Raw genomic sequence first — 12,926 nt, 5'->3', positions numbered from 1 at the left:
ATAAGGAATGTCTCGTCATGTGAACTAGTAGCTTTTAGAGCTGCCCAGTCACGTGAGACACCCCCCCCCCTCCTCCTCCCTCTCCTCTGCGCCCTCCTCTCTCTGAACTGAGCTCTATTGTCAAAACATAATACTGTACAGAAACCTATTAAACTGGCTACTGTCCTCTATGGCATCCATAAAGGCAACGTTTATATAATGGCACAAAAAGTGTAATAATTAATAATTCACTGGAGAAAGAGACTACGCACGAGCCTAGGCCTACTGCAGGATTAAAAAAAAAATACAAGCATCCTCATGTCACAGTTTGGTACATCAATTTCAAGGCAAATTAAACAGAAAAGTGCTTAAAATGCTGTGTGCAGGACTGGACAGCTACAGCTTTTGAATGGTTACACGCAGAGTGAGAAAATAAAACCAACCACAAGCCAAATACTGGAAATGCTTCACTGTGGTTTGTCTTCCTGCCTCTTTTGTGGGTAACCAACCATTTTAAGGTCCTATTATATATTTTAAATATCTAGTTGGCTGGTACAGTAGTGACAGTGGTGGGTGAATCAAAAATCAAACTGCAATGATCAACTGATATGTCGAATATATGATATAGCTGCAGCATGTGAGGCTCCACGCGCAGCCCCATGCACAGTGCAAAGTGTCTGCGCTCTGTGGCCAGTCAGCTGATGGCTTTCATCAGTTCACGAGGGTGTGCAGAAACCCTCGAAGGAACGCAGTGAATGCCTTAATGCTGCTCTCCAAGACTTATCAGGACCCTGCTACATTCTGCTGGCATATTTGAACCAGGTTTTTTCAACAAAGGACATTCACCTACTTGTGACTACAGAGGAAACGATGTAAAAAAAACCCCCAAAAAACGCCTTTATTAGCATGTCTACTTTAAACCCAATAGTTCCTCAATCGGATGAAAGCTGAAAATTCCCTGCTGAGATTGTGAAAGTATCCGGACTTCTACTTTAATTCTCAGTTCCATTTTTCAGTCATTTGAAATTTGAAAATCATAAATGGATCCATTTTTATCTTTACCCCAAATCAATTTCTTGCTGGTTGCAATAAAAGCCACAGACTGATGTTTGACCTCAAGTGTAAAACATTATTTAGGAGGTGCACTATTTAGCAAATGTTACCCATAGGCCCAGAAGTTGTTCCGCATACTTATCACAGCCCATAACAACACCATGCAGTGGCTCCAATGTGTTGAAATTAATGTGACAATGAAGGAAGTGGGGGAGGGAGCAATATTACTCAATGCAATATTTGCAACATTCCCTCACGAAGTCACCTCCCGTGTCAATGTCATGCAAGGGAAGGACCTGTAAAGAATTGAACACCATTCCCTTCAGCTACATGGTTTGGCTTTGACATCTGACCCAGCTGTCTTTGCTAAGAGGGAGCCAAAATGGCAACAGAAGGGAGCTGTGATGCCAAGCAAAGAATAACAAATAAATAACATACAAGGAGAGGACGATCGTTTAAGAATGCAGACACACATGTATCTGTTAAGTCCCTTCATGAATACCTTCACAGTCCAAGTGATGATTATTTTAAATCCCAACTTGAATGAACATGTTTTTAATACGTTATCATCAAATCCAAGGAAATAAAAAGAAAAAAAATGACAATCCACTTTCTCATTTGGAACTGAGTGATAGAAATTGGGAAAAGACAGCTTTGTGTTTGTAATGTAGAACAAACCTTTTCTGGTCTAAGTGACGTCCATGTTTTTTTTTTGTCTGAATTGCACATTACACAGCTGGATCCTAAGCTTCACAAAACGGCTGCATACAAGACACAAGTCCTCCCTTTGTTACACAGTGGTGCGAGCTGCTCTTGTTCCAACCGGCGATAATTTGTTGTTTTAAATATTTACTCAGATTCATGGGATGAAATCAAATTAGTCTGTGAAGGCGTCACATTGTCATCTTGAAGAACTAAAGCACACAAGCCACAGTGGGGGAAGTCCTTCACACAGACTGGACCAGGCATTTTTTCAAACAGAAAAAATATAAACCGAGCACCAACTGATGCTTGACTCACTGATCACCTGCCAGTCATTCATTGACTCATTAAATATCCATTTATTCAGGTTCACTTTTCTCACTCTTACAAAGAATACAATCTGATCTACAAAAATTCAGCACATGACACTGGACATTTTGGTCAAAATATATGAGATAGCTACAGGAATACCCAAGTGGCTTGTCCGCGTGTTTTTTAGCTGCTGCATCCCAAACAATTAACCCTCCCTCTGACCCCGCACTTCCGACCCAAACCGCTCTGCCCCGCTCCATCCCTCTGAAGTCTCTCTCTTGGTGTCTTTGTCCATGTGTCCTTGCTCTCAACAACTGTTTCTTTGCCAAATCAGGCGATAACTACCAGCCAGGGTTATAAATCATCAATGCAAGCGGCCAAATGGAGAACTACAAAAAAAAACCTTAAAACTCAAGACAAACCAACTACAGCAGAAAATAACTGAATTTAGACCAAAGTGATGGAGACAAAAAAATAAATCCCAAGAAAAAACAAAACAACAAAAAAAAAAAAAAAAGAAAAAAAAAAAAAGGGAAAGTGCTAGTTATTTTCAGTTGAGTTTTGCGTTAGCAGATTTGCAAGTCACATCAACCGACCGTCAACAACCCGGGCCACTCCTCCAACCCCATCACAGACCAGTCGTACTCAGAGTCCCACTGAAGATAACGCCGAGTGGGAACAGTGCAGCCAAGTCTCTCGTCTCTCTGGAGCTTTTGTCTGATCTGGACACCGGGTCCAGGATCCTGGATGGAGGGAAAGATGGGCACCAGAGGAGAGTCGGGTGGCTGAAGGGCTGTATGCTGTTTTCGGGGGCCAGCTCTACGCTCGCCATGAGGAAAGCATGACAAGAGAGCGGCGCCACCTCAGGCAACATAGTGGTACTGGTTAGGAGTCTCCTTGTCACGCTCCATGTAGTCTCTGTCTATGAGCGACTCGATCCGCTTCTTTAGATCACCCGGCTGTGGAGAGAAGAGCAAATGAGATGCTATGTGTGTGTGTGTGTATGTGTGTGTCAAAGATGAAATAAACTACAGAGAAGAATGAGATAAGAATGGGAGGAGTGACAGTACTCAAAGGTCTAAAATACCTTGACAGGGAATTTCAGCTGGTTGTAGAGCTCCGACACCAGCAGGTTGTGGCTGAGCGTCTTCCTCATCTTCATGATGCGCACCACAGCTGCATCAATCTGATACTGCCGGTCTTGGAATACGCGCTCTGTGGTGCTCACCTGCTCCTCCACCTGGTGGGGGAATAACACACACACACAAACACACACACCAAAATGACAAGGAGTTTATAAGAATCCTTTCGAGTACTGTCTAATGTGAGCAGTGGAGGCTTGTGACTGAAGAAGGTGAGGAGGGCAGAGCTCGATACAAAAGCATAACAGGGTTCAGTAAATTGCTGGGTCAAAAGTGTACACTATCACCCAAAAATTTCAATTACAAAATTCCAGACCTTAATTTGTTGATATGAAGATTTTGGTTGGTGTTCATTTTGATAGTCATCTTGCTCCTACTAACTCTACCATATCACTCTACAGATAATATCAAAACATGTGAGATGATGGAGGTATATTGGGACAGTACATTATTTTTTCCACACTTTCACAAACTTTTTTGTGCAATTTCTAGACTTTCCAAGACCTGGAAATTACCAAATTCTTTTAGCATACATTTCCAGACTTTCTAGACCTGCGTAGGAACCTGCGTACCCAAGCCTAATCAATCTACTTTTTAGGGATTTTATTTTATTTTTTTAAAGTGGGGAAGATCACCCTCTCTATCTTCCGTAGGCCTGTCTCCCTTGGATGTGACATAGATTTTGCATAAGGAAAAACATTGTGAGGCTACTGTCTACAGCAGCGAAAAGCATTAAAGCGAGCCCAGGATGAAGGGAAGGAGAGTGTGAAGAATGGGGAAGTCCCTGCCAGTATTCATACCGTTTCCTTCATCTGGATCTGGTTGATCTTGATGCGGAAAAGTTTGTGTTTGAAGTCATTGTTGAAATTGAAACGGTCTCCATCCTCCACGTCTTTCCCCCGAGGGTTCTTATTGAGGACACGTGCTTTCCCGCAGGCCAGGGACTGCAGCGTACGCCTGAGCTCCCCCTCCTCTGTACGGGGCAAGGGGGAAATGATAATGTGCTGTACAGTCAACTGCGATACAACTTTCTACAACATTCCCCCATGATAAAATAGTATTACAGGTCCAAAGAGACATAGACATAAAAGTGTCTAACCTATGCCAGTGGCGGTGCGAATCTCTTCCACGCTGAATTCCTCTCCCTCATTGAACATCAGCAGCACCAGCGTCTGGAACAGAGACACCTGCAGCTCCTTCTTGCCCTGCAGGATAGCATGATCAACATAAGTGCGATTCAGGTGCTTTCTCTCGACACACTTTGTGATGTATGAGAAATATGAACATGCCAACTAGCCTCCCCTCCCTATGCCCGGTTATGATGCATGTCCTCACCTCTTTGAACTCTGTCTTGAGCACAGCGTGGCCCAGTGTGGGCTGCCACTGCAGCTTCCTCCCACTGTGCTTCCCCAGGTAGAAGAGCTTAAACACCTCCTGGAGCTTTACCATCTACCAAGAGATGAAGAGAGGATTTTTTTACTGAGATTGTGTACACTATGTTATGATCAGCTGATCACCCTGCTCAGTTTAGAAATGGCCATCATTGAGACAGTCGATGGTTTCCTTACTCACTACGCCACATTGTTGTCCACAAATAAAAAGTTAATAGGCTAAATGTACTAAAATATTAGCAGAAAATAAATTTTCTTAAAACAAATAGCTTGTTGCTCATGTTCTACTTATCCTACAAAATGAAATGTTAAGTGGCATTAAACAGCTTTTAAATCTTGGGATTGCACAGATGCCAGTTTTTAAAAAAACATCTTAAGATGTATTTTTATTCCCTTGCTTTCAATAGCTCTTGAAGCTGCTATTTTTGCTGTTATGCTGTCTGAAATTTGGGTCCGGTGTTTTTGTTCATGTGATATATGCTTTTATGTTTTTAATTCTAGTATTTTATTGTGAAGCACTTTGTAACCTTGGTTTTAAAAAGGTGCTGTATAAATAAAGTAAAGTGCTGGTCATTATTTCCAGCATATCTGTCAGTAGGGTCAAAGCCTAGTATATACAGAAAAGTGCACACAAGCACATAAACAAGCAGTTACCTCTGGAGGCAAGTGGACCTCCATGGGTGTGTATGAAGGCCAGTAGCCCATAGTGAGGATGTTCACAGTCAGCTCTATGTTGCTGGGCTCACTCTGGTTCTGTGTGTACTGGGGAGAAAAACATACTGGGTTACCTCAAACTCATAGCCTTCGCTGCTCAGTTCAGTGACTCAGAATACTATTATAACTTGTACAAGTTAAGTTGCTTGTGTATATGTCGGTACGTGTGCAGAAACTGAATGTACCTGTTTGAACTGGATCATGATGTCTTTGGACAGTTCCATGTCCTTGAACATCCCCTCTAGCTTACTGGTAAATGCTGCTCCGCATTCTGGAGGAAGTCAAAACCACATCAAAGTCACAACTCACTTGTTCTCACACCCCCATATGCACCCATAACGGTCCATGTTGGTTTTCATGAATCATTTTAGCTTGATGCTTCAACTGCTATACTGTTTTGGGGCAGGAACATCTAGAGAAAGATCTTCTCTATACAGTGTTTGAGAGGGAGCATCAAGGCAAGACTTTTATTTGAAAGTTTATTCAAAGCATGCAATTAGAGACTGTCAGTTTTCCTATCATATTACAGACATATCATATCCGTGTAGTTGTCATGAAGTGATTGCTCTTCTCTCTATTTCACAAACCCTGCTGAACTCACTGCACAGAGTCACTCATAGGTTGAGGTTTTGGAGAAATCTCATGATTAAGACCATCATGAGTTTATGACAGGCCAAAGACAACCTTGAGCTATATGAAATCCTACAAATTGCTGGTGAGAGTTCATATCAACCTCTGAAAAACCTTTATGATATATCCATGTGTCAGAGGATACAATGTCATCACATGTGTGAGAAGTATAGCATATGGTACCACTTAAGGTTTTGATTAATGGTTTGAGTTATGACAGACATTGAGCTAGATAACTAGATATGTCTCTTCTTTTATATATGCATGTTATATGTGTATGTGCCATGGTATATGTCTTGTTATGTCATGGTCTATGTGCACTGGTACTATTCCAATTTTTATTTTGTGTTTATTGTATGCTGTCTTATTTTTGTAGCTCATAAAAATTTCCAATAAAAATATCAATCACAAAAAAAAAATAGAAAAATAGATATTCACCATGCTTGAGCTTGGAAAGCATGGACTTCTCAGCGTCAACAGAAGCGCTCTTGCCAACCAGCAGGCGCTTGGCCAAGTCCTTCTTATAAAACGCCTCAAACACATCCTTGCCTAGGGGAGGAAAGAGAAATCAAAAACTTTAATCAAAATGTAACAAGCTACATATTGGTAAGTAACACTTATGTAATAATAAAGCAAACATGCTCACATACGCATTCACAGCACAATTTTGTGCACACGCGCACACACAAAAGTGTAACTGACCATGTATGAAGCGGAAGATTATCATTATCTTGTCCAGAATTCTCTCCAGCTCTTCCTCTGTAGCCTCCTTGTTTCCTGCCCTGAGCTTAGAGTCCACATATTTAGCTGGACAGGGAGAAACAACCAAGGAAGTTGTTATCACACGCTGGGACTAATAAAAGCCACGACAAGAATTCACAGTGTAATACTGGAAAAAAAAATCTCATTATCTGAGCCACAACTGCCATGATGGGACATTTCTTTCTGCTGACCTACCGATGAGCTCAGCAGGTTTGTTGGGCCTCTTGTTGATAAAGGTCTCAAAGGCCTCCTTCATAGCGTTGATGAAACTCTCATTGCGAGCAAAGCAGCCCTGTGCCACATTGTCCATCTTGTCCTTAAAGTCCAGCAGGTCTTGCACCATGTCCTTGTCTTTCTCTGGTGTGCCGACAATCTCTCCTCCGAAGGACTGAGACCAGAAAAATGTTTCATGATAGTGTACATGTGCATTTCTGACACATGCCATGGCTCTGTATGTACCTGTATACATGAGGATAATACTGTATGTTGTATTTATGTGTGTTTGTGTATACCTTGATGTAATCCCTCCAGAACTGCAGCAGCGTGGGGAGTCCTCCCTTCACCTTACTGAACAGCTGGTAAAGGAGGGTGAGCTCAGTCACACGATTCTCATCCAGTAGGGTGCTCAGTCCTGACACAAAAACATTACAAATTAGAGTCTGTGTGTGTCTGTATCCAACAAACAAACAAATCAATTCATTTTTTATTTTTCATGACTGAATCAAATCTACAAATCCTAAAATTAATGCAGGGATTGGACACTTTACAGCTGTAAAACAAGGGAAGAAAAAAATGTGTTTGCTTTAGTCATGGACTCTGCTCTAAATTTGATTAGAAGTGTTTCACAGCTGCTCCTGTGTTTGTATGGACACCAAACAAACGTCTGCTGAGTCTTAGTCGTAGTATCAAAACGGATATCTGGGTTCCATTCAGATTTCAAAAAGTAAACAAAACAGGGCAAGGGGGAATCTAAAAGCAATTCTGTCTGCAAACAACATCTGTCAGAGCTAAATAAACTCAGCTGACGAGACACAACTAGACTATTGAAAAGCCCTAAACTGTAGATCCAACCATAAAGTGATTTTTTCGATTTCACTCTCTAAAGCACAAAGTAGGCCACATTAGTGTGTAAATGTTTACATCGTTTACATATTATTGCAATTTCGGTACACTATGGCAAGTTGTGTTGATGGTATTTTCAAGTATGTATCATTTGCATGTAATTATGCAATAATAAAGGTAACTATTTAAGTAAATTAGGTTTTTACCTCCATTTGTCCCTTAAGAGTGCTTAAAAAATACAGTTTGTCTGTATTGGTAAATTTCAACAATATGTAACATATGTCACAATATGTGAAACTGAATCACAGTGTCAAAGGTAATACACCTTGTAACAAAGCATTACAGTGTTGTCAGGTCCTTGTCAATTCCTAGCCTTCTAACTCACAAACAATGCAAACACAAATCATGCTCTTGTATAAACAATCAGTATTCAGTATTCATGCATTTATCGCTTTCTTATGCACATGCCTGTATACACACCCACACTAATATTAAGGACATATTTAAGTTTTTTCAGCGGCCTTACCCTTTTGTAGTATTGCTGTCATGTGTTCCCCTAAAAGCTGTTTCTCAACGCAGGTAATAAGAGGTTTCCTGTTAAATAATGAAAGGAAAATGAGAAAGCAGTCAAAGTGACCATCCAAAAGCTGGTATAAATGCACAGATTTTCAAAGTCTGCCATTTCATCTTGTATCCTCTCTCTAACCCCTTTTCAGTAATATGCCTGCAACCTCACTGACAGAATAGAGAACATTTTCCAGTGTTAATAAGTGTTGTTTTTCCATTGACAATTATTTGGAATTGACTGGAGTGTTGAATATAGATTTGTGTGTTCATAGAGCTGACTCTGGGACGGGTGTTCAAAACGACCTAAAAAAGTGTTATATTAACTCTGATGGTGTGGACTTATGTCAACACCAGCATAGTGTTGATTTTTACACTTTCAGAGTCAAATTAACATTGACCATTTTGCTGTGAAGAGAGTTCTCAAAGGCATTCTGAAAGATGGGGGACAATAAAAATCAAGAAGAGTTTTACTGAGTGCTCTGGTCGAGGTAGCTCATGACGCGATCATTCTCCTCCTCCAACCGACGAGCCACGTGATGCAGGTACTCAGGCACCTGGACACATACACACATATAAAACACACATATACACACGAAATTAACCAACCTATCCTTGACATGTGTATAACTGAGGTACTGATGAAAAACTGTGACCATAGAAGATGATACACTACAATTATAGGCCCATAAACGATGGGTCTCACTCACATCTCTCTCCTGCATCAGCCTCTGTCCCTCTGCTGCGTACAGACGATTGGTCTCAGTCAAAAATCTCTCCTCAAACGAATCTTTATAAACCTAGAAAAGAGTGAGAAACACAGCAAGTAAAAACAATGGCATATATTCAGCCCATCTAATGAGCTGTTTTGTTGGACACACAATCCAGTTACCTGCAGGTCTGACAGCATGCCCAGTAAGCTCCTGAGCAGACTGCGGTCGACCGTCTCTCCATTGCGCTCAAGTTCAATCTGCTCCAAAATGCCATCCACCGTGCGCTTCTGAACTGCGCTGTCACTCACAATGTGGGTACGAAACAGTTCCAACCCTGTGTCCCTGTAACACACAGATAACTTTAGCCTCTGAAATGCAGTTGAACAGACCAGCTGGCTGTCAAGATCATCTAACCAAACAGATTAGATGGAATGAACTGGTATTTTACCAGATGGAGGGAAGTAGGGAGTTCTGAAGCACATAGGTACGATCCAGGAAAAGAAAGATACTCCGGATCATAATCTACATAGGAGAAAAAACACTTTAAGTGAGATGTACACACTTAGTCGTTACCATGAGGCAGAACAAAACAAAACATAAATGAAACACAGTTTTGAATATGTATATCTGACAAACATCAAACCTTACAGTTTGTCTGCAGTGATCCTGCCAGCAGCGATTCATCCGCTTCAGGAAGGAGAGGCTGTCCAAGGACTCTGTGAGCTCCATGTTAAGGAAAAGTCTTCCATTCACTTATCTCTATTCAAACAAAGCTTAGAATGACCACAGTTCACTGCACTGCTGTGGCCAGGCAGCCCATCTAAACACTTTGGTTACACTTTAAATTAAGGTACACTTAACTCACTATTAGTTGGTTAAAAACATGCATATCAATGACTTTATATGGCACTCATTACCTCCATGGTTAGCATTACCACATTCTACACATGCTCTTAATAAAGGCTAGTAAGGTTATTATTAAGGAGGCAGTTGCATAAAAACTCAAACCATAAAAACCTGCCAGCACAGCCATTGCTCTTGTTAAGTAAATGTTCTTTTTAAGTCTCTGCCTTTATTTTCTCTATTGTAAAGTTGTAGTTTTAGGGGACATGTATATGCTACCAATTGTCAAACTATGCATCCAACAGCATGAACAGTTTAAGTAACAACTCAATTTAAAATGGGGAACAAATTCTGAGCTACAGAGGCCAATTTGCTCCCTTGATTTATATTGCCCCCTTGTGAGAAAAGACTGCAACATCAGCTGATCAATATCGAATTTTGCAACGAGCAGAATCTAGAATTCCCCTAAACAAGTGCTTGTGAAGACAGAGGTGTCATGAGGTCAGACCTACTGTCATGCAAGTCTCTTTCCCACAAGGTGTTGTGTTTCAAAATGTGAAAAACATGTAAATATGTAGACACTCATCACTTCCATCTGTCCACGCTTAATATTTCGACACATAATTTGCCTGACACAGTCATGCACGAAAATGGATATTCTCTGAACTGGTGGATCTGAGCCTGCACATGGTCTTCACAGACCTGCCGCAGCTGCTTGTACAGCGTGGGGGAGACTTTATACGAACACAGGTTCTCCACCGCCTATGAGTGTTTCAGAAAGAGAGAGGAGGCCAAAGGCATAGAGGGAAGACAACAACACAAGAGATACAGATGGTTAGAAATGTATATGCAAAATACAAAGAGCAGACTGAGCACGTAAGTAAGAGTAAGATGACTTCTAAATTTCAATACATTAATCAAAACCTATTCCTGAAATTATGATGTACAAATAGTAAGGGCAGCCCTCCAAGCCAACACAGCCTAGGATGAACAGTAAATCACACGAGAAAGCAAAATACACTGCAAGGCTATGTTAAGCAGGGCATACTGCTTTGCAAGGTTTGTTCAGGGATAAAAATAAAGGGCTACATTTACTATGTGTATGCATCAAAAAGTTTCAAAAGAAATCATTTCAGCACAACGCCTACAATTTCCATCTGTCAAGCCCAGCCCAGGAACTAACAAAACATCCACAAGCAAAACACAGACACAAATAGAAATAGGGAAATACTACATCTAACAAAAGCCTACAAAGACACAAATCGAACACACATTCAGAATTTAGATCATACACTTAAAGTACAAAAAAAGGAGAGCAAACCTGATAGAGCTCTTCCAGATTGTACTTGATGGAGGTGCTGTTCTGGATGGCACCCACTGCATCTCGCAGCTTCAGCCACGTGTCCTCAGTGTAGTTCTCAGCTAGTTTTGGCCTGTCTGTTACACAAGCCCAACAAAAACATTAACTTATAGGTCCTGCACACTGAGAACTTCTGAACAAGCTGAAAAGGAACTCAGGGCTGTAATGAAACATTAGCATTTGATGGGATTGAAAACATTTGAAATCAAACAAGAGAAAGTTGGACATGATCAATTCTGAAGGATTAGGGTCCAGTGTGACTTTTCCACTGGCCTCTGACAAAACTTGTAGTGAAGGAGTGAGGTTAATTCCAGGATCTAAGCAATGTCTATTTAAATATATGTGCACAACCTTTCAAATAACCCCACAACAAATGGCTCCCCTACTTCTGGAACTAGCTAGCCTGTATTTAATACCAAATAATTTACACCAGCACTGCTAACAGATGTCTTGTGAGACAGCATATATGAAATGAGATGAGTGCCATAGGGACAGGCTTATTAAGATCGTGAAAGAAGAGAGAACCTCTAAAAACCAGTCATACTCTCCTTCAGCCTATTAAATCAATGCACCAAGCAATATGAATACATTAACAAGGGAATGTTGAAGGGATATAGGCATATGTGTAAAGAAAATAAGCCCATATAAAATATAATATGTGCTATTGCTGAAACCATCTCAACAACAAACTAATCAGCGCTAGGTTAGGATGCTAATTGTATACGTTGGACATCAAAAGAGGAAAATCACCCAGAGACAAACCACTTTGTGCTGTAACGTTAGTTAGCGAAATTATACTTATCATCTGTCGTGATAAAATAAGTTGGCCAGTCAATAATGATGTAGGCTAAGATTGGAGAAAACTGGTCAGTAACATTACCTTTGAAATTTTTGATTACTAATTTCTTTGAAGCGCCAGTTTTGCTGGAGGCCACAGCAGAGGTCCTCGCCACCCCATTGGTGTTGTGCTCCGTTAAAGCAGAGAAGTTGGCTCTCTTGTCCTGTCGTATATCTTCTGCCATTATGAGATTAGCTTTGTAACTAAATATTAGCTCTATCCAACGCCGCGGTTGCTTTGGGTTATCTGGCTGAAGTGTTTTGCTAGATTGTTCAGTCGCCTGTTACTGTCAGCAACAGCGTCACTTTGTTGAAACCGCTGTCTTTGGTTGAACGTAATATACAAATTCACTAGTTAAAAACACATTTACAAGCAACCGCTAACTAATTAACCAAATAACATAGCTAGCTAAGTAAACAGATAGCTAGCTAACGATATGTTACTTATTACGGTAGCTGACTTTAGCTACCATTTATCCTCTTCTCTAGCACACTTAAAGTCAGAGCTTCATTATTCCTTTCTACTCCAGACTACTGACAAATATTAACGTTTTCAATATTAGATTTCTACTATAAGCAACGGAAAAAATAAAAACAACATAGCGTTTGTTGTAATATCACAGACCCACATTACTAGTGGCTTTAGCCACATAGCTAGCTAGCATAACAAAATGGCTTTTCTCTAGACAGTTCAGTTGGACAGGTGCATCTTGGGTGAACAGCATTTGAGTTGTGTTCAGCGATAATTTGAACTCTTATCGTTAGATAAACAAACCCGTATGCATGATGTGCTTAATTAATTTCACAGAGAAGAAAAACCTTGCCATTGATGATGCGTGCCTACATAATTTATACATTTTCA

The 12,926-nt window shown here is 40.7% G+C and overlaps 1 protein-coding gene across 2 annotated transcripts; it reads right to left on the bottom strand.

Moving 5' to 3' along the window:
• Nucleotides 1-1,621: 1,621 nt before the first annotated feature.
• On the bottom strand, nucleotides 1,622-12,699 carry cul4a (cullin 4A). Of its 2 annotated transcripts, none has more exons than XM_071541367.1 (20): nucleotides 12,108-12,699; nucleotides 11,189-11,304; nucleotides 10,526-10,629; nucleotides 9,673-9,742; nucleotides 9,473-9,546; nucleotides 9,204-9,366; nucleotides 9,022-9,111; nucleotides 8,786-8,868; nucleotides 8,274-8,341; nucleotides 7,198-7,316; nucleotides 6,881-7,073; nucleotides 6,626-6,730; nucleotides 6,362-6,472; nucleotides 5,470-5,564; nucleotides 5,234-5,341; nucleotides 4,524-4,637; nucleotides 4,288-4,393; nucleotides 3,989-4,161; nucleotides 3,134-3,286; nucleotides 1,622-3,005 (listed from the first exon to the last, which is right to left on the bottom strand). In XM_071541367.1, exons 1-20 carry the CDS (start codon nucleotides 12,247-12,249, stop codon nucleotides 2,910-2,912), a joined length of 2,283 nt encoding a protein of 760 aa, XP_071397468.1. In that variant the 5' UTR covers nucleotides 12,250-12,699; the 3' UTR covers nucleotides 1,622-2,909. The 2 variants fall into 2 exon arrangements, with proteins under 2 accessions (XP_071397468.1, XP_071397467.1); XM_071541366.1 differs by having other exon boundaries at nucleotides 1,623-3,005; nucleotides 5,479-5,564.
• Nucleotides 12,700-12,926: the final 227 nt, after the last annotated feature.

This window comes from Centroberyx affinis, unplaced genomic scaffold, assembly GCF_046629955.1.
Source record: "Centroberyx affinis isolate AG114_WGS23_722 - 3 ecotype Tasmania unplaced genomic scaffold, CSIRO-AGI_Caff_v1 ptg003857l_1, whole genome shotgun sequence".
Lineage (NCBI taxonomy): Eukaryota > Metazoa > Chordata > Actinopteri > Beryciformes > Berycidae > Centroberyx > Centroberyx affinis.
Note: the sequence above shows the minus strand (reverse complement) of the source record. Positions and strands in the feature narration are given on the sequence as shown.

Excerpts from the sequence above, each read along its gene's own strand:
- cul4a (XM_071541367.1), bottom strand. The coding sequence starts at position 12,249 with ATGGCAGAAGATATACGACAGGACAAGAGAGCCAACTTCTCTGCTTTA. Across the intron at positions 5,565-6,361 it reads GCTTTCCAAGCTCAAGCATG|AATGCGGAGCAGCATTTACC; the intron begins GTGAATATCTAT and ends GACTTCCTCCAG. Across the intron at positions 3,006-3,133 it reads AGCTGAAATTCCCTGTCAAG|CCGGGTGATCTAAAGAAGCG; the intron begins GTATTTTAGACC and ends TTCTCTCCACAG.